The sequence below is a fragment of the Lepidochelys kempii genome, chromosome 21, assembly GCF_965140265.1.
Source record: "Lepidochelys kempii isolate rLepKem1 chromosome 21, rLepKem1.hap2, whole genome shotgun sequence".
Classification (NCBI taxonomy): Eukaryota; Metazoa; Chordata; order Testudines; family Cheloniidae; genus Lepidochelys; species Lepidochelys kempii.
In genome coordinates this window covers 13,092,870-13,120,171 of record NC_133276.1, presented here as the reverse complement: position 1 = coordinate 13,120,171, position 27,302 = coordinate 13,092,870, and the positions used below count along the sequence as shown (strand labels likewise).

Sequence of the window (27,302 nt, the reverse complement as noted above, 5' to 3'; positions counted from 1 at the left end):
ATTATCACTGTGTAGACTTAGAGTCTGCCAGCCTGGGAGCGTCTATGAGCCCTGTTCCTTTTGTTCTCAGAGCTCCTGCTGTCTGTTACTCCTCCTGTGCTCCCTTATTGGGTTCTCTTGCTTTCATTCTTCTTGTTCCTGTCTGTCATCTTAAACAGCAATTGCCTCTGAAGTATTTTATAGCCCTTTGCAAATAAGTCTCTGTGCATGGAAAACCAGTAATACCTCATTCTGTTCCACCAGGGACGTCACTGGAGTTACACCAGTATAACTAGGGGAGGAATTTGGCCCCAGACCATATTTTAACACTACATGATCTGAGTCCACTATTGGGCTTTTTGCGGCAGGGGGTTGGCTGAGGACCAGAAGGTCTGGGTATATTTGGCCAAACCGGACAGTCTCTATGCAAAAGAATAAATGGACACAAATCTGACATCAGGTATCATAACATTCAAAAACCAGTAGGAGAACACTTCAATCTCTCTGGTCACTCAATAACAGACCTCAAAGTGGCAATTCTTCAACAAAAAAACTTCAAAAACAAACTCCAACGTGAAGCTACAGAACTGGAATTAATTTGCAAACTGGATACCATCAGATTAGGCCTGAACAGAGACTGGGAGTGGTTGGGTCATTACAAAACCTAAACTTAATTTCCCCAATACCTATTTCTCCCTACTGTTACTCACACCTTCTTGTCAACTGTCTGGAATGGGCGACTATCTTACCACTTCAAAAGTTATTTTTCCTCCTGCTGTTAATTGATTTACCTCATTAGACTGACCTCACACTTGATAAAGCAACCCCCCATCCTTTCATGTACTTATACCTGCTCCTGTATTTTCACTCCATGCATCTGATGAAGTGGGTTCTAGCCCACAAAAGCTTATGCCCAAATAAATTGGTTAGTCTCTAAGGTGCCACAAGGACTCCTTGTTGTTTTGGGGTATATTTTGTTATCTCCATTATATCTGTGGTTGTCTAGCTATTTATGGGATGATTATCAGGATAAGAAAAGGAGTACTTGTGGCACCTTAGAGACTAACCAATTTATTTGAGCATAAGCTTTCGTGAGCTACAGCTCACTTCATCGGATAGCTCATGAAAGCTGATGCTCAAATAAATTGGTTAGTCTCTAAGGTGCCACAAGTACTCCTTTTCTTTTTGCAAATACAGACTAACACGGCTGTTACTCTGAAATCTATCAGGATAAGGTAACCTGAAGAGCAGGCTCCAGTGGGCTGGCATCAGTCTCCAGGAACTCGAGCAAATGGCTCAGAACAGGACTCACTGGTGGTCTCTGACAAGATCAGCATGTAACAGGTTCGAGCAGCATCGACAAAATCGTCTGCAGGCTGAAAGGCACCGCAGAGCTGCATCATCAAACGTCCCAGATATGGACTTCCCAAGCCCTCTGTCTATCAGGGTTCAGGCTTCAGTGTCATATGTGTAGCCATAGATGAGAACTGTGACAATATTGTCGTTGCCGTCAGCGATGGACTACCAACCACCAGGATGGGGTGCTGATGATCATCTGGATTGTTTATTCTTGTAACAGGCCATCAGCGCATTGGATGGGTTCGTTTGTTCAAACAAATCATGAAGATTTCAGGCTAAAGCCAAACCCTGTGAAGCTTGTCCACCTTCATCTTTTATGCTCAGCACGGTGGGCTCATTGTTTCTTTCATAAGAGGATTCCCTTCTTGTCCCCTCTAGTATGACATTACCTACAGCAACCTGATCATGCCTGATGTTGTCTTTGTCATCAACGGGATGCAGTTTCCTCTGATTCCTTCAGCCTATGTAAACCAGGTAGGAGAGGGAACCTTTTCCCCAAGCAGTGCAAGAGCACAGGGCGGCACTGTGCACATGGGAACCACTGTGACATTAACAAGCAGTGCGATCAATGGCAGTACGATTGTATTTTAACGACTAGTAAGGTTGCACTAACCTGTGATGATGTCTCTGAGGACACTCTGTCTGGTCTGTAGTTGGTAACATTGTTATATTAAACAATAAATAAAGCATCCGTAGTTTAGAATTTGTTAAAGACACATTGGTTTATACGCAAAGTAAGCAATAGAACAGCCCAAAGTTCAAACTGTTTATACAGCCAGAGGCTGATACCCTCACACTGAGTAGCACCTTACTTTCCAAGCAGATGCACTGAAGTCCATGGGCTGGATCCTCAGCAGTTGTCAATCACCAATGCGCCATGGAAGTCAAGGGAGTGATGCCACCTTTCATCACCTGAGAATCTGGCCATATCTTACGTGCTATTATCCACATTTTGCACATGGGGAACTGAGGCACAGAACGGCTGAAGCCCAGATTGTTAAAGGTATTCAGGCATTGTTCTTTTCAGCATTGCTACACCTAACTCATTTTCAAAAGTGACTTAGGAATTAAGTTAGGGGCTTAATTCCCTTTAAAAATCTGGCCCTAAGTGACACAGAAAATCGGTGTAGAGACAGGCCCTGAACCCAGCTCCCCCAAGTCATACATCAGGGCCCTAACCACTGGACCACACTTCCTTAGCAAGATGCCTGCTGAAGTAAGGCAGGGCCTGCAGATTGTTATTTAAAGTGTGTAGAGGAATTGGTTCCCCTCCCCTTAGTCCCTGACGCTTCTCTTCCCTTCTCGGGTGCGTCTCCCACCAGCAGCTTGACGCCCTCCAACTGGGGAGCTCCTACATCTACCCCCTTCCAAATTTGAGTGGTGTTGCAACTTGGCCTGCAGGGTCACATCACCGATCAGGTTTGGCCTTGCCAAAAGGTGGTCAGACCATGGCCCGGTTGGCCCTCCCAGGCTCCGTGGCCTATGAAGTAAGCTGCTATTCATCATCATAATCAGACCCATAATGGCCTATATTCCATATAGAAAAACTACACCAAGAGAACATTAAGGCTGCTCAGCTAAGCACTCTGAAGTCAGGGAATGGCAAAGTTAAGACTGGACACACAACCTTAATTCTGACACCTTCTGTCTAAACATTACCTGTATAAGACAACCTTTAATCACATGATCACAAACTGCTTCTCAAATAGTATAAATAGAGTATTATACCATATTTTTTGCTCAAACTTTCCAGAATCATTTACCAAGCCTGGAAAATTTCAGCCCCAAAAGTAAAAATTTCAGAAAAGGAAACGTTTAAAGTTATGAATGAACACTTGAAAACAGGGGCTTGGAATGGACACACTTGGGCAACCTCAGCCTTATTCATGGCTCCATCTCCAGCTATAATACAAAAAGAAACCCACTGACAATACAATCTGTGGGTGAACTCCCGCCCCACTCAAGCCAATGGGGGTTTTGCCATTGACGTCAATGGAGCCAGTATCCCACCTTATGTATCTATCACCAACCACCATAGTATCTGGGTCCTAGATTCATGCATGACTAGTACAAACGAATCTGTATTGCAATGAGAATGATACAGGATTACATAAAGCAAAGAACAAAAGATGGGCTAAGATGAACCCCTGGATCTCTCACACCCTTCCAAATGTCAAGATGTTGAAAAAGCCAGATCTGGATCCAAATTTTGGGCCTTGAGTCCAGACTGTAGATCCTAGTTTAGAATCAGTTTCAGGCAGAGGTGAAAGTAAGCCGGTGCGGTCAGGTACGGCGTACCAGTGAGAGTCGATGCACAGCCAACTGTACCAGCAGGAGGCAGCTTCCCCAGGTGGACAATTTAAAAGGGCCCTGGGCTCTCAGCAGTGGCTGGAGCCCCTGGCCCTTTAAATTTCCGCCAGAGCCCTGCTGCCGGAGCCCTGGGGTAGCGGCGGCGGCCGGGAGTCCCGGGGCTCTGGCAGCGATTTAAAAGGGCCCAGGGCTCTGGCTGTGGTAGCAGCGGCCGGGAACCCCAGGCCCTTTAAATCACCGCTGGAGCCCTCTGGTAGTGACAGTGGCAGCTGGGAGCCCCAGTGCTCCAGCGGTGATTTAAAGGGCCCAGGGATTTAAAGGCCCCGCCCCTTCTGCCCGGGGCCACGCCCCTTCCGCCCAGGGCCACGCCCCTTCCGCCCGAGGTGCCCCCCACATACACCTTGCTCAGCACCCTGGCCCTGAGTTCCGGTAAGTCCCTTAAGTTATTTTCACCCCTGGTTTCAGGGTAAGGTTCAAACAAGGCACACACTGGGCCACTGGGTAAATTGGTTGGATAAAGATCCAACCTGAGCCTTCCTTAAGCCAAACCTGAATGAAACTGCTTTTACACAGGGGGAAGGGATTGGAGATCAGGATTTCGTAGCTCTGGTCTCCTGAAGTATCATAGTTTTGCCTGGTGGCTCAAAATCCACCAGTTGAAGGCTTTGTAGCTTGTGGGCTTGAGAATGGAGACATTCTTTAGTGACACAGCAGAAGCGTTTAATGAGACTCTGTCAACCCCTTTCCTCTGTGTCTGGGACCAGGGGAGGAGAACAGCACTGAAAACCAATAAAGAGAGGCCAGGCAAAGGAGATCAATCCCACGTCACTTTCTGCTGGTGGGATGGGACAGCGTTTTGCTGAGGATCCTGGAACAGAAAGAAAAGGAAGCAAAGTATGAATCAGGCACTGGAGATAGAATCCTGGAGTGCAGGGCCAGCCTTACACATCAGCAGCACAATGTGGACATCAGGGTGGGCGAATCTGGCTATAAAATGATAACGCTCTGTGGGTATCCTCTGCCATTAAAAAGCCACTGGTGGCATTCAGACTCCCAATAAAGCCACTACTGAAATTATCTGCTGGCTAGAGATGGTTGGACATTTTTAAATTAGCAAAAATTTGTCAACATTTTTTCCTGGCAAAAATTTGGCCCTTTTTTGTTTTGCAAAAATGTGGCATAATATTTTTGACAAAAATTTGGCACCCTTTATTTTTGCTGGAGAGGTGGAGTGGCAAAAATTTGGCACCAAAAACGCATCAAAAACACTTTGCCGACATTTGTGACTGTTTGTTTTTTTTTTTATACATATACCAACTTCCTGAGTGGTCGCAATGCTTCAAAAATTCAAAATGTTGGTGACAATTTTTCTTGAAAATGTTTGCAAAATGTCATTCCGTATTTTTCTCCCGATGGCCTAACCCATTCGGTTTTTACCACAAAGGGGGCAAAACCCAGGGCTCAGCTGTACCAGTGTGAACCCTGTCCTCCACAAGGAGACTTGCTATATGGACTGGGTGAGCTTTGGCAAGGCTTGCAGTACCTTATCGATGGAGCTAATTGAAGTGAGAGAAAGGGACAAAGCCGGGAGCTTCGAGGTTAGTACATTGCTGCTCATCTACATTTCGATTCTCTCTTACCGGGGCCTTGCTGGAGGGGAAAGCAGACATAGTAATATTGGAAGACGAAGGTTCTTCCTTGGAGCATCGAAGCCTCGTAAATAATTTCCAATACTCCTCTCTCACCTGAGGGTTGAAAATCCCCCGTCACTTACGGGATCTGAGCAGGGATGTAAACAGAAGTCCCTGATCACATCTTGACATGCTAAATCCCACAAACACACGCCAATCCATCCCAGCATGCTAGCCAAATCCCAGTGCAGGTAATTCCATTCCGCGGGCCAGGTCCTCAGCTGATGTTTGACTCCAAAGGCGATATCTCAGATGTCCCCATGGAGGATCCAGCCCAGCTGTTCCGGCGCTAAAGGGTTGTACTGTGTTGCTGTATGCTGCTAAACAGCTACTGTGCTTTGCCCCAGAGGTGGCTGCATTTCAGCACCCTATTGCTGCCTCACAGCACCCTACTGCTCTCCCGTCCCCTCTCCTTTTCCACTCCCTTCATTTCTCTCCTTCCCCCACTCCTTTGCCACCCCCAGTAAAAGCTCAGACCCAGCCCACACCTGCTGCCCGTAGGCTGGGGGCATGCAGGCTTCACCTTTCTATTGAGCAGGCAGTGCACCACAAAGATGAAGGTTCCCAGCATGCAGTTGGTGATGGTGAACAGGTACCCCATCACCGTGGCCAGCGGCCCGAACTGGAAGGTGCCCAGCCCCCAAGTGAGGCCCAGGACTAAGAGATGAGCCAGGGCTTTAAAAGTCAGTGACCTGAAACAGGGGGAAAACAACCATGTGACAGCCACTGGGATATTGGCACTGGGAGGGAGAACATCAGACATGAAAGCAGAACCTCCCCCTGAGTTTCCATTCCAGATTCCTTGAAAAGGTAACGCCCACGCTCAGTGAAGAGCAAGAAAGAGGAACACCCGGTTGAAAGTGGATCCTGGCGGGTCCGGTCAGCACCGCTAACTGGGCCGTTGACTGTCCAGCCGGCGGCATCACACAGCTCCTGGGAAGCAGCCGGTATGTCCGCCCTCCAGCTCCTATGTGTAGGGGCAGCTAGGGGGGCTCCGCGTGCTGCCCCCGTCCCAAGCGCCACCCTCCCATTGGCCGGGAACTGGAGCCTCCTGGCCACGGCTCCGCTTGGGAGCCAGAGGGGGGACATGCTGCTGCTTCCGGGAGCTGCTTGAGGTAAGTGCTGCCCAGAGCCTGCACCCCTGACCTCCTCCCAGGCCCCAACCCCCTGCCCCAGCCCCAGCCCTGATCCCCCTCCCACCCTCCAACCCCTCAATCCCAGCCCAGACCACCCTCCTGCACCCCAAACCCCTCATCCCCAGCCCCACCCCAGAGCCTGCATCCCCAGCCGGAGCCCTCATCCCCCCAACCCCAACCCCCTGCCCCAGCCCAGAGCCCCTTCCCGCTCTCCAAACCCCTCAGCCCAAGCCTGGAGCCCCCTCCTGAACACCAAACCTGGTGAACATCATACCTGGCCCCACCCCAGAGCCCTCACCCCCTCTTGCATCCCAACCCACTGCCTCAGCCTGGAGCCCTCTCACACTCTGAACTCCCCATTTCTGGCCACACCCTGGAGCTCGCACCCTCAGCCGGAGCCCTCACCCCTTCACACACCCCAACCCCTGAGCCAGCCTGGTGAAAATGAACAAGTGAGTGAGGGTGGGGAGAGCGAGTGACAGAGGGAGGGGGGATGGAGTGAGAGGGGGCGGGGCCTTGGATAAGGGGTGGGGCATGGGCAGGGTATAGAAGGAGGGCGGGACAGGGGCGCGGCAAGGGTGTTCAGTTTTGTGTGAGTAGAAAGTTGGCAACCTTCCTCCATGCCTCAGTTTCCCTATCTGGAAATAGGTTCATAGTATTTCATCCACCACTCAGAGGTGTTGTGAGGCTAAAACTGTTAGTGAGGTATTCAGCCACTGTCGTGACAGGGACCACGTAATAACCAAGAGAGAGATTATCCATTTCCCCCTAGGAATCTTGCCTGGTGTTCCTCAGAGTAGACAGCTCTGCATTGAGGGAGGAAAGATGCTCTCGCAAAAGCTTCAGAGTAAGGCAGAAAAATACAAAATTTATCTGTAAAGAGAAAAATCAAAGGAGTCCCTCGTACATTTCATCTCAACCTCAGGGTCCAGAGCCCCACCTAGTGTAAATCAGCCTAGCGCCTGACCAGACCGTAACCAAGTTCCACCAGTTGAGGATCTGGCCCATGGGATGGAAGATTAAATTGGACCCTGGGGCTAGAATTACTTTTGGCCGGTGGTTCGAGATGGCCTAGTGTCCCAGAGAAATGCCTCACGGCTGACCTGCAGCCCCAGCACTTTGTTGCTCTAGTCCCCAGGCCTTGTGCAGGTCGACGATATACGGGGGAAGCCTAAACGGGCCAGGAAATGTTCTGGACTGTGAGAATATTGAACATCAATGAATGTCAAAAATACCCGGTGGTGCCTGACTGCCCTCTCACTCGGCCTGGTGTAAACCAGGAGTAACTCCATTGGGCCTGTTTCCCCTCTCCCTCACGCCAGTGTAAATCAGGAGGAACTCCACTGAAGACAATGGAGGGAGACCAGGTGTGAGGAGAATCAGGCCCACTCTGTTGCTCAGACGGCTCTGAACAATGTTGTTCTTTATATTCTAGATGGCCCATCCCCCCAACTCCCCCACACCATAGGCTATAGCTCTCCTTAGGAGGTTTATCTGTCTGGGGTGTCTGTCACTGCTAGCCTCACTGAGGACGTGTAGGGGCCAGAGCTCTGGGATTACACTAGCTGCTCCTCGGGGGGCTGCCGTTCCCAAAATGGGGTAGCGATGCATTCATTCTGCAAAATCTCCTTGGTCAGGTCGGGTTGTATGCCTTCAGACTCCAGACCCAGGGCGCCCCAGACCCGCCTCCTCCTAGTGACTCTGGTCTGGGCCCCATCTCTTTGGTGTTCCCATCTATAAGAGATTCCACCACAGCCCTCTGGTTCTGCTGCTCTGGGAAACCCGAGACCCTGCTGTACCCACCACAACCACAGCGCAGACAGGCCCAAGGAAATTCCATCTAAAACCATTATCAGGATTGAGCCAGCAGCTACAAAGAAAGAGAGAAAGGCCATCAGCAGAACCCTGGCAAGACCTGTACGGCCTGCATTTGCTACCTCGGCACCACTGCCATGTGAGCTGGTTGCACCGGCATTGCTGATCTAAGGTGGGGGTCTTTATACAGTCAGTGTGAATGGAATTCACCCCAGTGCCTGGAGGATGCACAAGTGCTCCTAGGCACAAGGCTCTGGCACAGGTTCTCCATACTGAGACAAAGCTCCCCCTTGCCACGCAAGGACTTACTGATAAGGAGTTCCATAGCTGTTGGGAGCGCTGGCTGCAGACGTGATCACAATCACTGCGGGGAGTCCGTAGCCAAAGGGGTACATGCATTTCCGTGTGCATCTGCCCGTGCCTGAGTAATTTTTCACCTTCAGATTCCTGACAATGAGGTACAGACTCACTGCTTCTAGCAACATCCAGGCAAAGCAGGCAAGGAAGAGGTAATGCAGCAAGCCGGCGGTGATGGAACACATAAGCTGGAGGGGGAATGGAATGTCAGTCCAGGGTTATTTGGAGAAATGAGCTCTCTTCCTGCCTTGGGAGGGTGCACCTAGATTGTGGGCAGGCAAACGCTTAGGGTGGGAAACTGAAACTGACCCTAAGTCTGTTGGACACCTGGCGTGAGCACTGCCCCAGCTCAATGCTGCATTATAGGTACAGCCAGTGGAAATCTGGGGATCTTGTCTCAGCAGGGTCAGAGCAGGCTTTGGCTTTGTTTCATACCTGCTGAGATTTGCATTGGGATGGAATCAGTTCCAGCCTGCTCCAAATATCAGCCCAGATTCACTGAACTCAGCCCAGTTATGGGGTTGAAAGGAAGCCTCTAACCTGGGGCAATTGGGTGAGGGTTAGATTATTGAGGTTTTACCCAGCTCTAGTTACAGACCCCAGCAAAGGTTGCAGTTACAATGGGTCACAGAATCATAGAATCATAGGAGTAGAAGGGACCGCAAGTGTCATCTAGTCTAACCCTCTGCTGAGAGGCAGGATTTGTTGGGTCTAAAATCATCCCTGGGTGGTGCAATCTCTACTGCAGTCCATTTACTATCATTCTCCTCTCACTCACCCTGGTGTAAATCAGGAGTAACTCCACTGAAATAGGTTTCAGTGGTAGCTGTGTTAGTCTGTATCAGTAAAACAAACAAACAACAAAAAAAACCGAGGAGTCCTTGTGGCACCTTAGAGACTAACAAATTTATTTGGGCATAAGATTTTGTGGGCTAGAACCCACTTCATCAGATGCATGAAGTAAAAGATACAGGAGCAGTATAAATACATGAAAGGATGTGGGTTGTTTTACCAAGTGTTAGGTCAGTCTAATGAGATAAATCAATTAACAGCAGGATACCAAGGTGCCACAAGAACTCCTCGGTTTTTTCCCCACTGAAATAGCGGAGTGTACGTGCAAGCAGAATCCGGCCCAGTTGGGAGTCAGCCCAACATATGTGAGATCCCAATGCAGGTAGGTGAAGAAACCACAACGGGAGCTGTGAACGGTACCTGGAGAATTCTGCGCCTACTGTACCTTGTTGTAAGTCTTGTCTATTCCCACTAGGAAGAGGAGATCGGCCAGGAAGAGGCACATGCTGAGCTGCAGGTGGAAGAAGGTGCTGCTGGTGTTACGGATGGGGTGGCAGAAGAGGAAGGTGACGATAGCCAGGATGAGACAGATCAGGGAGATGATGAGCCCAGTTTGGCTGATCACAAAGAGGGCAAAATCCACCTGTGACACAGAACAGCTGAAGTCAGGGCCATAGGTTGCTCCCACTCACCAAGGCCTTTGGTGCTTCTAGTCTGTCTGGGAACTCATAGAATCATAGAGTATCAGGGTTGGAAGGCACCTCAGGAGGTCATCTAGTCCAACCCCCTGCTCAAAGCAGGACCAAGCCCCAATTTTTGCCCCAGATCCCAAATGGCCCCCTCAAGGATTGAACTTACAACCCTGGGCTTAGCAGGCCAATCCTCAAACCACTGAGCTATCCCTCCCCCGCTTCTTACTGCATCATGCTGGTTTTGCGTGCATGAGCAACGTAGCCATCTCACCTTCTCGTGGCTGCCCAAAGTGTGCGTCAGGGGCCTGGTATAATGGTGGCCACAGACGTTTTCCTTTAGCTAAAGCGGCAGAGGCCTGGGCTTTTGGAGCTGAAGTTCTAGTGGCTTGATTTTTAGAGATACACTCTACCCAAGAGGCAGCTGCATTTCAGAGGTGAGAGAAGCGATTCCTCTACACATGCTGCATCAGACATGTGAGAATTGCTGTAAACTGCCCCAACCCTGTTTCTGCTGTATTAGCCTGACAGCCATGATCTAAATTCAGTGGATTCTCATGGGACACTGACTGTCTTGGGGGATTAGCATGACATTTTATTAAACGGGCAGCCCAGGACTAGAGAAGCAAGAACTAGACCGTACACTGGATTGACTCATTTTACAGCAGTTTGCGAAGGCCCCTGGAGAGAGAAAGTCATTAGTTCAGTTTATCCAGGGAGTTAATTGCACTTCATTTATAGGCCTGGATCCTCAGTGGGTGTAAATGGGCATAACTCTGCTGACTTCACTGAGTTCAATGGAGCTATGTTGATTACACCAGCTGAGGATCTGGCCCATAGGTTGTTTTTTGTTGTTGTTGTTGTTTTGGGGTTTTTTTAGATATAATGAGATAATGGCAAGAGATTTTTCTAGATTATTATATGCAATATTTTCTCTGCCACCATGATGAGCATAGCCCCCCATCCTGTGCCATGTTAACTAGGGTGACCAGAGAGCAAGTGTGAAAAATCGGGACAGGGGGTGGAGGGTAATAGGCAGCTATATAAGAAGAAGCTCCAAATATTGGGACTGTCCCTATAAAATTGGAACATCTGGTCACCCTAATGTTAACTGCCTTCAAAGGAAGGGAATTGTTTCTCTCCTCTGAGCTTTGCTTGTCTCTTCATTTGCTTGCTTTGAATTTGCCAAAGCAACAGCGCCCCCTAGTGGAAAGACACAGAACATCTTATAAGCAGGCCTATACTTCCAACATGTCTAGTTGTCAGTATTTAAAATTATACCCCTCATGGAAAGTAGAGGTTGATGATCTATGGATGGTTATCACAATGGTCTTTAACCAGCAGTCTGATCACTGGCTCACCAATTAAATCCCTCTGGAGTAAATCTAAGGAGCAAAGTTGTGCCTAATTGATAGATTGGGCATGGGCTGGAGAAAGCTACAGGGCTAAGCAAGCCATTAGCCCAGAAAATAGAAACGTGTGGGTGATGGTGGGGGTGCAACATGACATGATATGACATGACACCAAATCCTATGCTTTGAGAGTTGGAGCCAGAACAGATCTCAAAAAGGGGAAATACCTTTGTTCCCCTGCCCTTCGCTGAGTGAGCTAAGGTCTCCAAGTGTTTTGTGGAGAGACAGGAGAGGAATAATGCCCTGTCACAAACCCCAGTACTAAAAAACAGAATTTCAGGTTCATGGCAACATGGAGTTCAGTTTTTAACTACACCCTATACAAAGAAAATTGCTCGTGTTTTTAGATTTAGATTTTAGATTTTTAGATAGGGGGAGGGATAGCTCAGTGGTTTGAGCATTGGCCTGCTAAACCCAGGGTTGTGAGTTCAAACCCTGAGGGGGCCATTTAGGGATCTGGGGCAAAGATTGGGGATTGGTCCTGCTTTGAGCAGAGGGTGGGACTAGATGACCTCCTAAGGTCCCTTCCAACCCTGCTATTCTGATTCAAGGTATATAGGATTAAAGGTGCCCAGAATGGGTCTTGTTACTTGTGATCACCTTGACTACAGTGTGGGTCTCTGTAGAAATAGCACTATGTTTAGCCTCTCTGTGACCCTATTAAATGTGCTGCTCAGCGGATGGGTCAAAAGAAATATTTGTCTAACTCCCAGTCGTGCAAACTCAGCTTGGGGTCAGAGCATATGGCGCGGTTCCTTCTGGAGCGTGCGTCACTCACAACAAAGATTCTGCAACTGGAATCTAGTGACCAGTTCTGCTAATTCTGCACGAGTCACACGTAAATCTAGCAGTGCTGGCTCAGTAGGGCTAACAGTAAAACAAACTAATTTTAGTCAGCAAAGAGGAAGACGCAGCAGCAAAGAGGAATTTCTATTGCAACAGCACCCAGAAGCCCCTTCTAAGATCAGGGCCCACTGGGAGGGGTGCTGTACAGGCACATGGTAAGAGACAGTCCTTCCTCCCAGTCCTCTGTCTGAGCTAGAGGAGAACCCTGCTTTGTGAGTCAGTGGTACTAGGGGTGGGTGACCAGTCTGGGTTGTAAATATCGAATTCTGTCAGTCGTAAGGCTCTACAGGAAGGGTCCAAGATCTCCAAGACAGCAGGAAACCTGCAGTGATGTTTGCACGACAATGCTACGTGTGCTGGGTGCAATGGAGATTGGATTTGACAGAAATGAATGTCGGTTTGGATTTCTGCCCCGAGGCCTGATCCTGCTGTCCCTGGGGAGAAGAGTAAGACGTCAGTTGAGATGGGCTGGAGCTGTTGTTGTTTCTGCTGCTGTTAAAGTCTGATCCTGTTTATGTAGCAGAGACAGCTATGAACAATGGAGGGACTGCCCAAGGCACATGGAAGGTCAGAGCTGAGCCGTGTGGGCTGAGGAGTTGCACTGGCTGCAGACGCAGGGTCTAGGAGATTGGTTTTGCAGCCTGTGTGCATAGGCGCTGACATCCCCTCTTTTTTGTGGGTGCTCGACCCACCCCTTTGCCCCCTGTTCTGCCCCCACTCCACCCCTTCTACGAGGCCCCGCCTCTTCCCCCCCTTCCCCGCCCCCATTCCAACCCCTTCCCCAAATCTCTGCCCCGGCCCTGCCTCTTCCCCACCTCCTTCCCTGAGCGCGCCATGTTCTCGCTTCTCCCCCACCTCCTGAGCGTGCTAACGCTGCCAAACAGCTGTTTGGCGGCAGCTGGGTGGGAAATGCTGGGAGGTAGGCAGAGGAATGGGGACGCGGCGCGCTCTGGGGGGCAGGAGGAGGTGGGGAAGGGTGGGAGGGGAGCTTGGCTGCCAGTGGGTGCAGAGCACCCTCTAATTTTTCCCTGTGGGTGCTCCAGCACCAGAGAGGCAGCAGAGAGACAGAACTTCCTGGGCACAGAGCTCGCTGGAGTGGCTGGCGTGGAGATTTATGAGCCAGAAAACTGCCTATTCTTTGGATGTCCTGTGTTCAGGAAAACAGGACTTTGTGTACATGTTTTGTACATAAACAAGATTACGCTGAAGTACACACCTGAGCAGTAGCATCAATTTCTCCACCCTGCAAGGCTCTGAGTATTGGCCAACTGCTTGGGCCAAGGGGACATCATTATGCCCAGTGGGGAGCCCAGCATCCCATGCACTGACCCTTCCAGAGACACCTGATTTTAAGCCCAAAGTCCCAAATACCTGAACAACACCAGGCGCCATCAGCACCGCAAAGCTGGCCAGGTAGCGACAGCTGCACCGAGTGTGAGTGACATTGGAGTGAAGGTGCTGGCAGCCCTGGGGGGACCAGACACCATCCTGGCCTGCAGAGTTCCAGTGGACACAGATGGCCCGATCCAGCAGAGTCTTGTCCTGCAAGGATTTGCAATCACAGACAGAAAGGGGGTTCAGACCATATTAAGCAACAGCAGAGTCTTTAACAGCAAATCAACACAGGGATGAGTTCGGAGCTCCTGGATTCCCTCCAGGAAATGGTGATTAGGGTCAAGCAGGAGTTTCTCTCTCCCCACCGTGCTCTGCATGGCACAAACAACTAGACTCATCAGGAAGGATGCTTGTGTTTGTTGGACACATGGGCTGAACTGCTACAGCCAGTCATGTGTCCCTGGGATCCTTTGATGTGTTTGGTCTTTCCTAGATCTCAGGGGATGAGAGCCCATGGGACAAGTCTTCAGCTAATTTCAGGCATCAGAAATAATGGACTGGCATAAAGTACCTTTATTGAGACCCACATCTCGACACTCTACTACAGCAATGGTGCAAAACACAGAGTGATTGTTATTATTAATCATAAATATTTGTATAGCACCATCAATAATTATTTTTATCCAAGGACCTTAAATGAAGGTCAGTTGGATTAACCTGATTTTACAGATGGGGAAACTGGGGAACAGAGCAGTTAAGTAATTTGTCCAAGTTCACCCAGCAAATCCACAGAAGACCCTGGAGTAGAATCTGCATCCTTGGAGCGCCAGTCTGAAATCTTATTTTTGATATTCCCTACTGTCTGGGAGATACATACAGGGTCCCTGCCCCAAAGAGCTTAAAACCTAAGAAGAGACAAAATGAGGGGGTATGGACAAACACCAGGGGGAGGAGAGGTGGTGGGAAGACAAGGTTCATTCATCCAATGGCATCAGCTGAGCTACACCAGGGTGATTTTGAGCCTCAGTATTCAGCCCCAAGGGGTTAGAAATATTCGTTGCAAGAAATGGGCCCACGGCACAGCTTTCGGGGATGGATCCTAAAACTTGGGGTATTTGGTCCAGGCTTTGGGTTTGGCCAGTCCTCTAGAATTGGGATTGTTCAATGATGGGTCACGACCAAGCAAAATTAAATGAACAGAACCCAATGGGGGCTCCCCCCACACCCAGAAAACCCACCACAAAGAGAATGAAAACATCCACCTGCTCATAGGTTCCTGGGAATGGGGAGGTCAGGGACGGGGAGACAGACTGAGAGGTTGGAGAGGGAGAGAGGGCTTGGTGTGCTGATCATATCCCAGTCCATGTCAGGCCAGCAGCCACCCAAGAAACAGAGGAGCCAGGCAGCAGCCTCAATGGGCCGGTGATACAGTACAGGGGGTGAGGCAGTGACCTCACAGAAGTCTAGGGCAGCACCATGGGATACAGGGATGCATCTGGTGGTGCCCTTCCCCCAGCCCCTGGCGCACTATCGGGATCCCAGGTGCTTCCATGCCAAGCAGAGGGTATCCGGGGACCCGACTTGCCAATGGGATCCTATGACTTGCCCTGCCAAATACATTCCATGACCTGCTGTGCCACGGCAGTGGGATCCCATGGCCGGCCCTCCCTGCCATTTCCGGGGTGGCAGACGTGGTGAACACATCATCCCATGATACTTCTCCAATATCCTCCCCCCTCTCTGAGCCTTTCACCGCCACAGGGCATGAGGCCAGGAAGACAGAGATTCTTGTCTTAACCTATCACCTGGGGTTGCCACCTGTCCAGGTTTCCCCAGGATCGCCCCCCCCCCTTTTGAGGCGGCTGCCCTGTGAGAGCTGGAAGGGCACAGCATCGTCCCACGTGTCCTGGTTTTTCGTACCTGAGAGGTGGCAAACCTATTACCACCACTCTGACTGAACTCCTGCAGCATGCACCTAAAGCTGGGCCCAAGTCATGGAGTTCCGATCCAGACGCGAATCCAGATCCAAAACTCCCTGAGGCTTCTCAGAGACCCAGGGTCGTGGTTTGGGCCTTTACGGACTGCCATACTCTGCGGGGGACCATAACAGACGAGATGGGTTGATAACGGACTCTCCTTTCCCCCAGCTCATGCTGTTGACATATTGAGGACACACATTGTCGACCCACCTCAAGGTGCTGGAAGGTGAGGTTGATGGGACTGGAAATCTTCTTCTTCCAGGTGCTGGTGGAGGCACTCACCACTCTGGAGTTCACGCGAACCTGTTCTGGTCTTGCCTTGCTCCCTGGATTTTCATCCTGCAAAAATCTCCCTCCCAGTAGGGACTCCAGCCCCATGTAGGAGATAAAAGCGACAGCAGAACCTGCAAGCGGGTGAGGGTGAGGGTGAGGGTGGAGGGACTGAAACAGCTTAGGGGCAGATGGTGGGGCTAGTTGGGGAATTTGGTTTTCCTCCTGCAAAAAAATTGTGATGAACATGACCCCCCCCCACCCCCCGTCTCCTTCAATTTTTTGTATTTTTGTCAAAAAAAGAGAAATTTTTCCAACAACTGAAATTTTTTGCTCAACATGCCATTTTATCATTTTATCATTTTCTGCAGGACAAAAAAAAATGTTTCCACCAGCTCCGGAGAATGGCTGAACCAACGGGTAAAAATGATTTCCCGGACGTGTTGCTTAAGGTAAGATAGCACAGAGTCCAGCTCTGCAAGGTGCCGACAAATTCCAGTAACTTCAGAGGGACACTCAGCACCCACAGCTTGTGGCTATCCTAAACCTCTGAGTTACAGAAGCCAGGAGGGGAAGACAGGGGTTGATTTCTCCAAATTGCTCTGTTTGTTACACTCCCCCTGAAGCTCTGGCACTGGCCACTGATGGAACATTGGTCTGATGCAGTACGGCCGTTCTTGTGTGAACCGGACTGGGGTCAAATAGCATCCGATTGGACAATATTCCCAGACTGTGAGGCCAAAAGGGACCATTAGATCTTCTAGTCTGACCTGGCCTGAGAATTTCACCCTGTTATTCCTCTACTGAGCTCAATCACTTGAGTTTGGCTAAAACATCTCTTCCAGAAACGCAACCATCTGGATCTATCAAGAGATGAGAAATCCACCACTTCCCTTGACAGTTTGTGCCAATGGCTAATTGTCCTCTGTTAAAAATCTGTGCTTTGTTTCTAATTTGAATGCGTCCAGCTTTAACTTCCAGCTGTTTGTTCTTGCCAGGCCTTTCTCTGCTAGGTTTAATGGTTTAAAAGCCTGTCCACTGTCTGGGATTGGCTTTTGATCAGGCCCATATGACATTCTTGCCCGCACAGCGAACTTTGAAAGGGCCCACTGAGTCCCTACTTGGGCAAACTTGCCCTGACCTCGGTGTCTGTGGAAGTGCTTGATCCAATAAGAACAGGAAGGAAGGACTTTTTAAGGCATGCAAGACCTGGGCCTGACCCTGGGGAATCAGTGAGAGTTGAGGGTACTGAGCAGAATCAGGGCCCTTTGGCGGTGCATTAACACCAGCGGGGGAGCCAAGAAATCAATGAGACGCTCATTTAGAAAACTGGCCTATGAGGAAGATTTGTGAATATTTAGTTCAGAGAGGAGAAGGCTGAGTAGGGACCTGATAACAGGCTTTCAATACATACAAGATTGCGATACAGAGGATGGTGATCAATTATTCTCCATGGCCACCGAGGGCAGGACAGGAAGGATTCAGCTTTTGCAGCCAGGGAGCTTCAGGTCAGAAATTAGGAAAATCTGTTTAACTCTAAGGATGGCTCAGCACTTGAACAGGTGACCTAGGGAGGTTGTGGAATCCCCGTCATTGGGGGGTTTTAAGAACAGGTTGGACAAACACCTGTCAGGGCTGGTCTAGGTATATTTCATCCAGCCTTAGTGTGGAGGGATGGACTAAGTGACCTCTTGAGGTCGCTTCCAGCTCTACATTTCTCTGCTTCGGTGATTCCATTACTAAGGGACTTGCACAGTATGGCTGGTCCCCACACTACGGGCTGCATTCTGCCCCTTTACTCATATGGGATCAAACTCACTGTTGTCAACCCATTGAAGACAATGGATAGTAAATTGCTCCACAAAGAGTCCTGTAGACCTCATGGCGCCATTCACAGAGTAAGGGCCAACTTGCCATGAGCAAGTTACTAATCCACGAGGGTGCCAGTTTTATATATGAGCCCTGAACTACAAGGCACCGGAGAGGAAAGTAGTTATGATCAGTGGGTTGCAGGGATGTCTCCATGGTACCTTCCATGTCAGGATCAGTGACGGCAGTGCAGTGAATATCCATTCTGTCTTCGCGAGCACTGAACCCAAGTACCTCACTCCGCAGACTACAGTTCTCATCTGTGAGCTTCGTCTGAATCGCTGAAAGGCGCCAAGAGAAAGGGGCTCGGGTAACTGAGTACTTCTCATGCACATGTATTAGCTGTATTACAGTAACATGCAGAGGCCCCCAGTTAGAGATCAGGGCCCCACTCTGCTGGGTGTTGCACAGACAGGTAGGAGGAGACAGTCCCTGCCCCACTGCTCTTACAATCAAAGTAACTTCAACGGCAATATCTCTGTACATGGACCAGCCCCCAAGGCATTCTGTCAAAAAGCTGGTTCCAGCCTCTAAATCCACACCTGGATCCAGGGCTGAATGTAGAGCCTCTTTCTAAGACAGACTTAATCATAACCCTGTGCTGAACATCCCAAAAACCTGGGGGTAAGTGGTTAAAAACCCAGCGCCCGACACCTATGTGAATTTCATGGCTCGGGCCCAGTCTACTTCTTACCCATTAGCTTGGTGGTTGCAGTCTGGGTTTGGTTCTCCGGAGAGGCCAGGGCAGCTGTCACTGCGGCTGACCCCACACTCTGCAGAAGCAGCGTTGCCGCAGAAGCGACTTCTTCCATGCTTTCGATGCTCCAGAGGGAGCTGTCCACAAGGACATGTTCGAAGGATGCCGCTGTCTCCTAGAGAGGGTAAGGGGGTCAGAGCCTGCATCATGACCGTTTGGAAAGTCTCCGGCTTTCCCCTTCATTCCAACGGGGGCTATGTTCCCTCTGTCCAGCTCCACACACTTAAGTGTGGAACTCCTGGTGGGAAACGGGTTGCAGCCCACTGATTTCTGTGGCCTTTGGGGTCGGGCCCTAGGAGACGACTCAAATACTTATGGAGATACCAAAACGGTGAAGGATAGTCCTAAAATCTGTGTGGAAAATCCATGCAGGCGGATAGGCAGACAGACAGACTGACAGGGACTATCCTGTCGAGCGATTGCCACCCCTGTGCAGAAGACCAGAACAAGGCCTGTTTCAGTCTCCTATAAACCCTACAGAATGTAAGTGACACATACACCTTTTGCAGGCCCACTGCTCAGTGATACATTTGATGTCAATGGGAGTTAGGCAGGGCTGTCCTTAGGCATACGCAGCAAATGCGGCTGCCTAGGGCACCCAAAAATTTGGGGCACCACTGGGACCATAGGCGCCGACTTCTCATCTTGCTGCGGGGATGCTCAACCCCTGCACTCTGCTCCAGGCCCTCCCCCGACTCCACCCCTCCCCCCAAGGCCCCACCCCCACCCCACCTCATCCCACCCCTGCTCCACCCCCACCCCACCTCTTCCCCACCTCCTCCCCCGAGCATGCCCTGTCTCCCCTCCTCCCCCTCCCTCCTGGAACTCGAACGCCGAGAATCAGCTGTTCGCGGTGCTCTGGAAGCACTGGGAGGGAGGGGGAAGAGTTGGTAACTGCACTGGTGGGTGCTCTGCACCCACTAAATTTTCCCTGTGGGTGCTCCAGACCTAGAGCACCCACCCACGGAGTCCGCCCCTATGACCAGGACAGCAGGTAAGCGCGGGTTGGCTCCCACACACCCAGTGCACGCTGCAGTCTCCTTACGAGGCAGAAGGCAGGGGCCGTATTCATTTTGTGTTGCTAAGAGTAAGGAGGGCATAGGGGCACCAGTTTAATAACACTGCGGCGGGCCCCATAAATCCTAAGGGTGGCTCTGGAGTTAGGCATGCAATACCTTTCAGGCTCTGGGCAGTTGTTCCTAAAGTGAACAGGAGTATTTGTGGCACCTTAGAGACTAACAAATTTATTTGAGCATAAGGTTTCGTGGAGCTCACGAAAGCTTATGCCCAAATAAATTTGTTAGTCTCTAAGGTGCCACAAGTACTCCTTGTTCTTTGTACGGCTGCCACTCTGAAACCTGTTCCTAAAGTGGAGTGTTACAAGAGGATTCTAAACAGGCTCAGCCAGTGTCAGTCAGGGAGCTACACCAGTCCTGGCAGAGACCGGGGTGTCCCAGTGTTAAAGGTGGGTCTCTCTAACAATGGAACATTTCTGACCTCTAGGGAAGTGGTGAAGCTGACATTCTCACAGGCAGGTGTCAGGAGGCTGAGGGTGGAATTGACCAGCGAACAGAACAAGCTGTTTTTCCTGTTATCCCAATTAATCTAGGAAACCACAAGAGATAAGACACATGTCATTAGGGTTCATCCAGTGAATAAAGGCCAGTCATGCACAGTGTCCCAGAACATAAGCTCGTGTAAATCGATATAGCTGCATGCAAGCCAATAGAGCTACATTGATTTACATCAGTAGGAGGCACAAATACCGTTCATGGAAGAACTGCATTGCTCATATGTTCTATCTCACCCCTTCTATCTCATCTCAGCAGGGCAGGAAACCCTGCCTGGGAATTATCATCAGTGCTCTTTATTGACACTTAGAATAGGGGATAACAATCCCTAGCTCTTTATATAGCACTTTTCATCAACAGCTCTCAAAGGAGGTCAGCATCATTAGCCTATTTTGAAGAGGGGGAAACTGAGGCATGGGAGGCGAAGTGACTTGTCCAAGGTCAGCCAGTAGGCCAGTATCAGAGCCAGAAACAGAGACTCAGCTCTTCTGAATCCCACGCTGGTGTCTTGTCCATGTGTGTGTCCTCCAGTGCTATTTTCACATCCACAAAACAATGCTAACTTACCTGCTGTGATCCATTCAAACACATCTTCACGTAGTCATTTTCTCTCATGAAATCTGATCGGCAGTGAAGGGGGATTTCTGTGCAAGGAAAGAACAGGGTGAGACCATTTGTCCTCCTCACGCTATGCAGGACAAATGCAGCTTGATTTTTGGTTTTGTTCACAGCTTACACCCTGGAGCCAAATGTAGGGTCCCCGTGGCCTTAAGTGATACATGGACCTGTGCTGGCCCTCTGCACAGAGGTGAATTCCACCCTGTATGGGGACCCTTGGATGAAAGATGCTGAAGAAAGACCCAGTGCTCGTGTGACACTTACCCTCACAGCCGGACTCACTGGTAGCAAGGAAAGGCTCTTTTCCAGAGATGAACCTGAACCCATCTTCACATATGCAGTGAGAGATGTTACAGGAAACCGCATTGGGGCCACAGTCATGGTCGCTGCCACTCCCGCTTTCTACATCTTCAGAATCATCAACAGAAAGAGCTGGAACAATAAAAAGCCGCCCATTTCAGTACAAGAGTGTCAGGGTCTGCTGGCCCTGTCTCTTGGGCACCAGATCAGACTCCGATGGGGCGGAATTGGTGGAGAAGTGGGCAGTGGCAGGGAATCACCCTCAGCACCGGTGATCGGGGACTGCTGGAGCTCATGACATGTGCATCCCAACTGGCTATGTAGCACTAACTAGGACAATTAGAGACTCTTTCCAATGGGCTTTGGATCAGGCCCTCACTGAGTTAAACAGAAGGAGATTAAAAGAGGCAGGGCAGGGTGGAAAGGTATGCATTCAGCTGGGAGGTAGAACGAGCTGGAGTCAGTGAGGTGGCGAGATTCCGGGGGGCTTTCAAATGGCAGGAGCTGAGGGGAAGAAAGTTCTTGCAGAGTGTTAGTAGCCTGGCTGTGGAGCAAGCCAAAGAAGAGGCCAGCAGGAGATGAACAGGAATGAGGAAGGGCTGGAGGAAGACGAGATCTGTGGGGCAGGCTGGGGGAACTCCAGAGAAGGTCTAAAACACAAGGAGCTGAACTCCAGCTGTGGAAGTCCCCCGGTGCAGAGGAGCTCCGAGACTATCTGCCCTTTCACCTGCCGTGCAGGGGGAAGGGGGAGGACATAGGCAGCGTTCTCCTGGTCCTTACACCACTGGAGCAAGATTCCTTGCAGAGCTTGGGTGGGCGGAGGGCAATTTTGAGCTGGATCTTGAAAGGAACGGAGAGCCAGTAGGGACGAGCAAGGATGAGGGCAACGTGATCGCAGTTCACTGTGCCGCACTGTGTTCTGCTCACGCCTGGAGCTGGGCATGGAGCAGAGGAGGAAGTTGCAAAGGAAGGGGCGTGAAGGCCCGGCTGAAGGTTGCAGCCGAGCTGGACTTGAGATGGGTGGAGCTCGGGGGTGCGGTTGCATTGCGGGCAGGACATGTGCACACACAGATGACGTGAGGGTAGGAGAGTCCAGAGTTAAGGATGATGGCTGGGACACAAGTGGTGGAAGATACTTATGATTAGGGGGATAGATGTGGGGGAAACAGCCAATCACCATCCCCTTAAAAGCCCTGGGGAGGAGTTACCTGATCTTGGTCAGGCTACCAAGCCATCAGAGGACGATGTAGGTAAGTGGGGGTGGGATCACTAACCCTAAGCAAACACCCCAAAATCATGAGATTAACTGAAAAATGATAAGATTTTTCAAACTAACAAATGTTGGGTTATTTTTATTTGTCTGCTGGCACTGGGTCACAATTATTGGGAGTGGACCACATCCACCCTGACTGAATTGGCCAGCAATGTAGGTTCTCCACTTGTAAGGTAACTCCCTTCTCTTCATGTGCCAATATATATTTATGCCTGTATCTGTAATTTTCACTACAAGGCATGTTTTCTAATCCTTCAATCATTCTTGTGGCTCCATTCTCCTGAGAATATGCATTTCCATCAAAATCAAAATGCTTTGTGAAATTGGGTCAATTGTTCCAGAATTTTGTTTTTGGAAGAAAACTAGAAAAAAAAATTCTGACAATGTCAAAATATTTGACATTTTCAGAACAAAACATTTTGATTTTTCATTTTGAAATTACTTTTCATGTCAATTTTTAAAAACGTGTTATGTATTATTATATATGGTTTCGGGCATGACCTGAGACCAGGGTTCAAATCTCTGCTCTGCCACTGAAGTTCCTGTGTGATCTTTGGCAACTCACTTAGCCTCTCTGTGCCTCAGTTCCTCATTTGTACAAGACTACAGTTGAGGTGGCTGGCAGTCTGGGTACCAAAGAAACCATCAGAAGTCAGCCCTACCGAAGCTTGGCATTGGAAACAGGAGAAGGTGATATATGCATTAGCTTCTAATACAATACACAATTTTCAAAAGTGAAAATGGAAACAAAACATTTTTAGTGGACACAAAATGATTTTTTTCTGGAATTTCCTATGTGGAGAGTTTCAGAATGATCAGCTGTTGTTCTGATTCGGAACTGAGCCAGAGTTTGAAGTCTCGAAAGTCTTTGCCAAACGGAATTCTTGGGCTCTACACACAGGGACCGCCTACCAAATCCTCAAACATCACTTCAGTGCTAGGAATTGCTTCTTTGCCTTGTGCTGGCCCCTTTGTAATACCACCAGCTGTTTGCCTAGGCCCCTTTCCCTTCTTATTAAAATGTAATAAGGAACTGGAGGGAATTAAAATTCATACTCACAGTAGAAAGTCACATGATAACAGCTGAAGGCTGTGGAAAGAAAAAGAAGGCAAATAATCTGAGAGTGCATTAAGGTAAATGCCCTGGGAGAGCTGCGAACAAAAATCCCAGTACACGTTAAGATGCTCCATATATGAAATGTGCGACATGTGCATGTTGCAAGTATATGAAACCATCCAGGAGAAAGACATGAAAGGGACAATTGATTCAACTCCCACTGGATTTAATGGGGCTCTTTCTCATTGATTGTCATCCAAGTTGGGTCGGGCTCCACCCATTGACTTTAAACTGATTAACAGCAGCTGAGGATCAGGCCCTTAGTAAAAAGGGCTTTACAAAACTAAGGACCTAAAGCTGCTGCCCTGTGTACTGTATGCGGCCTGATGCAAAGCTCACTGAGGTCAATGGAAAAACTTCCATAGGTTTGGCACTAAGCCCACACGTTAGTCCTACATGGAGTGCTGTTAACTTCAGCTGGTTCCTGAGTGAATAAATGTTTGCCAGATTGGGCCCTGGAGTGTTTTTTTATTTATGCTATGCCCATTGTGGTGGTATCTGGTCACACAGCAGAGAATAAATGCCAAAATAATTGCTTCCCACCACAAGTACAGACCAATAGGCACAGGCTAAATTCCGATCAGCCTCCCCCATTAGATGGGAAAAATAACTCAGGCAATGCACCCAAAGTCAGAAAGTTAAAAATAATCCCACCTGCTTCATCGCAGAAAAGAAGGAATCCGAGACCTGCAGTTAAATAACAATCGGATGTTAAAAGGGTTGTGTCTGAGGGCAGAGGTTGTGAGGGCTTCCCCCTTGTTAACCCCACCCAGAGCAATTGATGGGGCTAGGCCTTATGTACTAATCAACAGGACTCTTTGTTCTTTAAAGAAAGGTAACATGTGATTTGAAATGACTGGAAGTCTCACTATCTTCCAACTTTAGCAGGCAAGGGACTCTGCTCTAGACAGCTCCAGGACCACTGGGCTTTGTACTCTACCCAGGGTCTCTGTCCTGTACACTATTCCCCATTCATTTCAAATCTGACCTTGCTTTTCAAACCCACTTGCACCATCCAATTTTCACGTCTTTCTCTTTACTCCCCTCTGCTTTGCTCCATCTTCTCCTCTACTGCCAGCCTCCTCGCACTCCCTTTGAACAATCGACTGGTGAAAGAGTCTTCTCCTCTGCAACCTCTGAGGCCTGGAACTGCCTCCCTGCCTCATTCTGCCACATGAGTTCTCCATCTGTGTTTAAACCTCACCTGAAAATGCACCTTTTCTCCCTGGCATTTACCATCCCCTTTAGTGTGTCCCCCTCTCTGCTGTTTTTTATTACACCACATCATTTTATTCTGTGCAGCATTTAAGTAAACAGTGTGTAGGAAAAGAGCTGCACAAAAGCTGTGTGGTGTGTTGAAATTAATGGTCCCAGAAAAGCTCTGCTGGGCTCCTGTCTCTAGCTGCGATTCCAGAGGCACTCTGGAGCTGCTCATTTAGCGCTAGTTCTAGAAAGAGGGGAATGGCGGGGGGCGGGGGGAAAGGAGCTGGTATTGTAGTGGAATGCCAGTCATGCATGAGCAGGACATCAGTTAAATCAGCCTGATATTCACTAACACAACAAGAGGTGTAAGTTACACAAGCTGTTACAAGGGTGTAATTGGGTCCAGTATAAACTGGCGTAATTTACAAGCGGAGGGGGCTGGAAGACAAGGCTACTATGAAACAGATGTTAGTTGCATTGCTTAATGAACTACTGAAAGGTGCTCAGATACTATGGAGTCGAGCACATTATAATAACCTTATAGACCAGAAAAAACACATATAAAATACATGTTATAAATGACCCCCTCTTAGAATCTCTTGAATGCATTTCTAACCACTTGATAGATGGACTGATAGAGGGACAAAAGACTGTGTCTCATATGATGATGCTAGGTTGACAGGTAGGCAGATGGAAAAATAGAGGGATGGAAGACTAAGTCATTATAGACAGATTATATAGGTAGAAAGACAGATAGATGTCCCATATGATGACAGATAAATAGATTTTGGTCCAAGGAAGATTTTGACCCCAGAATCAGTCTAATTTTATAATAATCCTAAAATCAAATAGTCGAGTGTGATTTTAAAAAAACAATTCTCACACAATAAAATTCCCGGAGAACATGACCTTTAAATATTGTCCCACAGATCAGTGAAAATGGTCCCCCCTCTGGCCCTGGGTGTCGTACTCACCCCACAAAAAGCACTTGGGTCTGTTCCTCATGGTGTTGCTGGGATGTGTTAATATGTCATCAGTTCCAAAGCATGAAGGAACTTCAAACTGCTGGCACTGACTTATATAGGGTAGAAATTGCTTGTTTACTTCCGCAAATACTGGGGCCTTCTTGTAGAAACATTCATTATATGGACTCTGCCTGCTAATCGCTCTGTACAGCAGCTAGCCCTCTATCTATCTCACTGTACAATCGATCAGTGGGTCTCAACCAGGCATACGCGAATCCCAGGGGGTATGCAGAGGTCTTCCAGGGGGGCACATCAACTCATCTAGATATTTGCCTAGTTTTACAACAGGCTACATAAAAAGCACTAGTGAAGTCAGTACAAACTAACATTTCATAGAGACAATGACTTGTTTATACTGCCCGATATAAGATACACTGAAATGTAAGCACAATATTTATATTCCAGTGGATTTATTTTATAATTATATGGTAAAAATGAGAAAGTCAGCCATTTCTCAGAACTAGTGTGCTGTGACCCTTTTGTATTTTGATGTCTGGTTTTATAAGCAAGTAGTTGTTAAGTGAGGTGAAACTTAGGGGTATGCAAGACAAATCAGCCTCCTAAAAGGGGTTCAGTAGTGTGGAAAGGTTGTAGGGGGGGAGGGATAGCTCTGTGGTTTGAGCCTTGGCCTGCTAAACCCAGCATTGTGTGTTCAATCCTTGAGGGGGTTATTTAGGGATCTGGGGCAAAAATTGGGGATTGGTCCCATTTTGAGCAGGGGGTGGGACTAGATGACCTCCTGAGGTCCCTTCCAACCCTGATATTCAATGGTAGTAGAGTTTCTTCTCTCATGTCCACCAATAGGCTCCAGCTTTTTAAGAATTTCAAAAACTCACGGTTGTTCAGTGAACAAGTTTAAAGGAAATCTTTGACTGTCCGAAAGCCGAAGGAAACTAAAAATTGCAGCACGAAAGGAAATGAACAATTTGCTTTAATTTCAAATGTTTTCACTGGGGGAAAAAAATCATTGCAACTGAACTGTTTTCACAAGCTATTTTGATTTCGATGGAATGTACTTTTCCACGGAAAAGCATTTTGGTGGAATCAGGTCTAATAATATGCATTTGTGTCCATAAAAGCTATTGTAATGCACAGGCTCAAAAGGGCAGGGTCAAGTTTACGTTAGCAGCCTTAACTTTGGCTTTCCAGAGTTGTAAGCACTTCACTTTGCAAGCTGTAGCTTCTTGGTACTGCTTTGGAGTCTGTACAGAGGCCCTAACTGGGCATCTTAGTATGCCTTTGGCATGGGGAAATCCATAGGTGGTGTATAGCTGGTGTCATGCCCTCCCTGCCTGGCCTCCCCTCCCTCTGGCATAGGTGTATCAGAGGTGTGTCTGGAGGCAGAGATGTGGCCAGAGCATGGCTGGATTCTGGTGGCCCCCCAGACACTTTAAGAACCCCTGTGAGCCTATTAACGTGGGTGTAAGTTAGAGCAGGTCTGAGGCTGCTCTAACTTACCTTGGGGTTTAGAGCTGTCCCCAGGAATTCCAGGGATCAGGGGAGTGCCAAGATACCATACTGCCTCCCCAGTTTGGGTCCTGCACTGAGTGCACTTCATTCAGCCCTGAGCATGAAAGTCACTGAGTTTGAGGGCATAGG

The 27,302-nt window shown here is 48.9% G+C and overlaps 1 protein-coding gene across 5 annotated transcripts; it reads right to left on the bottom strand.

Annotated features, from left to right (window-relative positions):
• Positions 1-4,048: 4,048 nt before the first annotated feature.
• On the bottom strand, positions 4,049-25,713 carry LOC140901275 (adhesion G protein-coupled receptor E3-like). 5 transcript variants are annotated; one of them, XM_073319803.1, is made up of 17 exons: positions 25,653-25,713; positions 24,130-24,162; positions 23,419-23,448; positions 21,050-21,217; positions 20,735-20,811; positions 20,094-20,201; positions 18,534-18,711; positions 18,001-18,120; positions 15,911-16,104; positions 13,758-13,928; positions 9,885-10,082; positions 8,600-8,835; positions 8,279-8,345; positions 7,257-7,348; positions 5,863-6,031; positions 5,289-5,393; positions 4,049-4,516 (listed from the first exon to the last, which is right to left on the bottom strand). In XM_073319803.1, exons 1-17 carry the CDS (start codon positions 25,681-25,683, stop codon positions 4,463-4,465), a joined length of 2,031 nt encoding a protein of 676 aa, XP_073175904.1. In that variant the 5' UTR covers positions 25,684-25,713; the 3' UTR covers positions 4,049-4,462. The 5 variants fall into 5 exon arrangements, with proteins under 5 accessions (XP_073175904.1, XP_073175905.1, XP_073175908.1 ...); XM_073319804.1 differs by lacking the exon at positions 20,094-20,201; XM_073319802.1 differs by lacking the exon at positions 4,049-4,516 and having other exon boundaries at positions 5,205-5,393.
• Between the last annotated feature and the right edge of the window lie 1,589 nt (positions 25,714-27,302).

Coding starts and splice junctions, on each gene's coding strand:
- LOC140901275 (XM_073319802.1), bottom strand. CDS start 25,683: ATGAGGAACAGACCCAAGTGCTTTTTGTGGG. Junction 20,202..20,734: donor GTTTGAATGGATCACAGCAG/GTAAGTTAGCAT, acceptor GTGGTTTCCTAG/ATTAATTGGGATAACAGGAA. Junction 8,346..8,599: donor AGCTATGGAACTCCTTATCA/GTAAGTCCTTGC, acceptor CTTTCTTTGTAG/CTGCTGGCTCAATCCTGATA.